Genomic DNA, 1,594 nt, shown 5'->3' on the forward strand with positions numbered 1-1,594 from the left:
TATATATTCATTTCTCTCTCTCTCTCTCTCCTCTCCTCTCTCCTCTCACCTCTTTCCTCTCTCCTCTCTCCTCTTTCCGCTCTCCTCTCTCCTCTTTTTCTTCTTCCTGTTTTTCTTTTCTCTCTTTACACTGATTTAAAACGGAATGTTAAAAGGAAAGTATTTAAAATTCTTCGCACTAAAACATAGAAACAAAATAATTATTTAGAAAAAATATACGTCATTCGAATATTTATCTAATATCTATTGTTCTTCAAAGTCCATTTTAAATCATCTATAATTTGCAATATTTTCTTTGCTTACACAACATGTAAAATTATATGTAGAATTCTGTTCGGAATTTAAATACGACTTACAGTTCATTTAAAATTAAAATTTAACATACATTATCCAAGAAACAAAATTATTTTAAAAAATATTTAAAGATCTGAAAGTTCTAAAATATTCGTATATGGAAGAAGATATGATAAAATGTAAAATATGCATATTCTAACAGTCATTGGTTTACTTACGGTGTGAAAAATATTACTCTTTGTCCAGTGCCGATTTTACGAATAGCATTCATTTCATCGGATGTTAACGTGAAATCAAAAATTTCCATATTTTCCTTAATTCGACTTTTAGTTACAGACTTAGGTATTGGCGCAGTTCCTTGTTGATACTATAAAAATAAAATATGACTGTATACATCTGTTTTAATTACATGAAAGAAACAGTTTTATCAATTTTAAATTTTTTTATTACCACGTATCGAAGTGCTATTTGCGCCGACGTCTTATTATATTTTTTTGCAAGTTGCAATATTATAGGATTATTTAAGCTATTGTCAACGCCAAATACATTTCCGGGTTGTCCCAGAGGAGAATAAGCAGTTACCGTTATGTTACGTTTCTTGCAAAAATCTGCTAATTTCTCTTGATTTAGATTTATATTAACTTCAATCTATAATAAAATATTTTTTTAATTAGTAAATCTTGCAGTATTAATGTGATATAAATTACGTTAATATAAGACTTTTTAGCTTTTTAAAAATGTTTTTCAAATATACATAAAGAAAAAATATTTATTAAAAAGATATAAATTAATTCGATCAAAAATGTAAATCTAACAGAAAAAATGCAATAATTATGAAACAAATACAATTAAATTTATGAAACGATTTATGATGATACCACATACCTGATTATTAACTGGGGCGATTTTAGCCGATTTGAGTAAACGGGTAATTTGCTCGGAGTTAAAGTTACTGATTCCGATGCTGCGAGTTAAACCTTGGTGAACACACTCTTCCATTCCTCTCCATGTTTCTAAATAATCGATTTCCGATTCGCAAAAATTTCCAGCAGCATCTACAGGCATTAAATCATCCCCTTCCTGCAAGAAGTCTCTAAATAAATACGAGTTGAAACATTCATTCATAAAACATTTATGACTGTTTTTCGTAAATAAGAATTCATCATTATTAGTTACTCACAATACTAATACAAAAAAATAAATGACTATAAATATCATTTATATAATTGCATACTCTCCACTTTATATAGATTAACAGAATTACTGATGCATTTTTTTAACTTGAATTTTTACAACAAAA

The 1,594-nt window shown here is 27.7% G+C and overlaps 2 protein-coding genes across 6 annotated transcripts in view; both read right to left on the minus strand.

The window, feature by feature from the left end:
* Positions 1-1,594, minus strand: part of LOC108756584 (1,5-anhydro-D-fructose reductase-like) — an 8,956-nt gene that overhangs the window by 6,617 nt on the left and 745 nt on the right. The gene's annotated exons all lie outside the window — the stretch shown is intronic.
* The window catches only part of LOC108756556 (1,5-anhydro-D-fructose reductase-like), a 5,055-nt gene continuing 3,580 nt past the window's right edge, over positions 120-1,594 (minus strand). For all 5 annotated transcript variants that reach the window (XM_018500449.1, XM_018500465.1, XM_018500483.1 and 2 more), the window contains exons 5-8: positions 1,180-1,374; positions 745-942; positions 513-661; positions 120-178 (exon numbers count right to left, since the gene is read on the minus strand). In XM_018500449.1, coding sequence (XP_018355951.1) covers positions 136-178; positions 513-661; positions 745-942; positions 1,180-1,374 — 585 coding nt within the window. In that variant the 3' untranslated portion in view covers positions 120-135. The remainder of the gene's footprint in view (positions 179-512; positions 662-744; positions 943-1,179; positions 1,375-1,594) is intronic.

This window comes from Trachymyrmex septentrionalis, unplaced genomic scaffold, assembly GCF_001594115.1.
Source record: "Trachymyrmex septentrionalis isolate Tsep2-gDNA-1 unplaced genomic scaffold, Tsep1.0 scaffold101, whole genome shotgun sequence".
NCBI lineage: Eukaryota > Metazoa > Arthropoda > Insecta > Hymenoptera > Formicidae > Trachymyrmex > Trachymyrmex septentrionalis.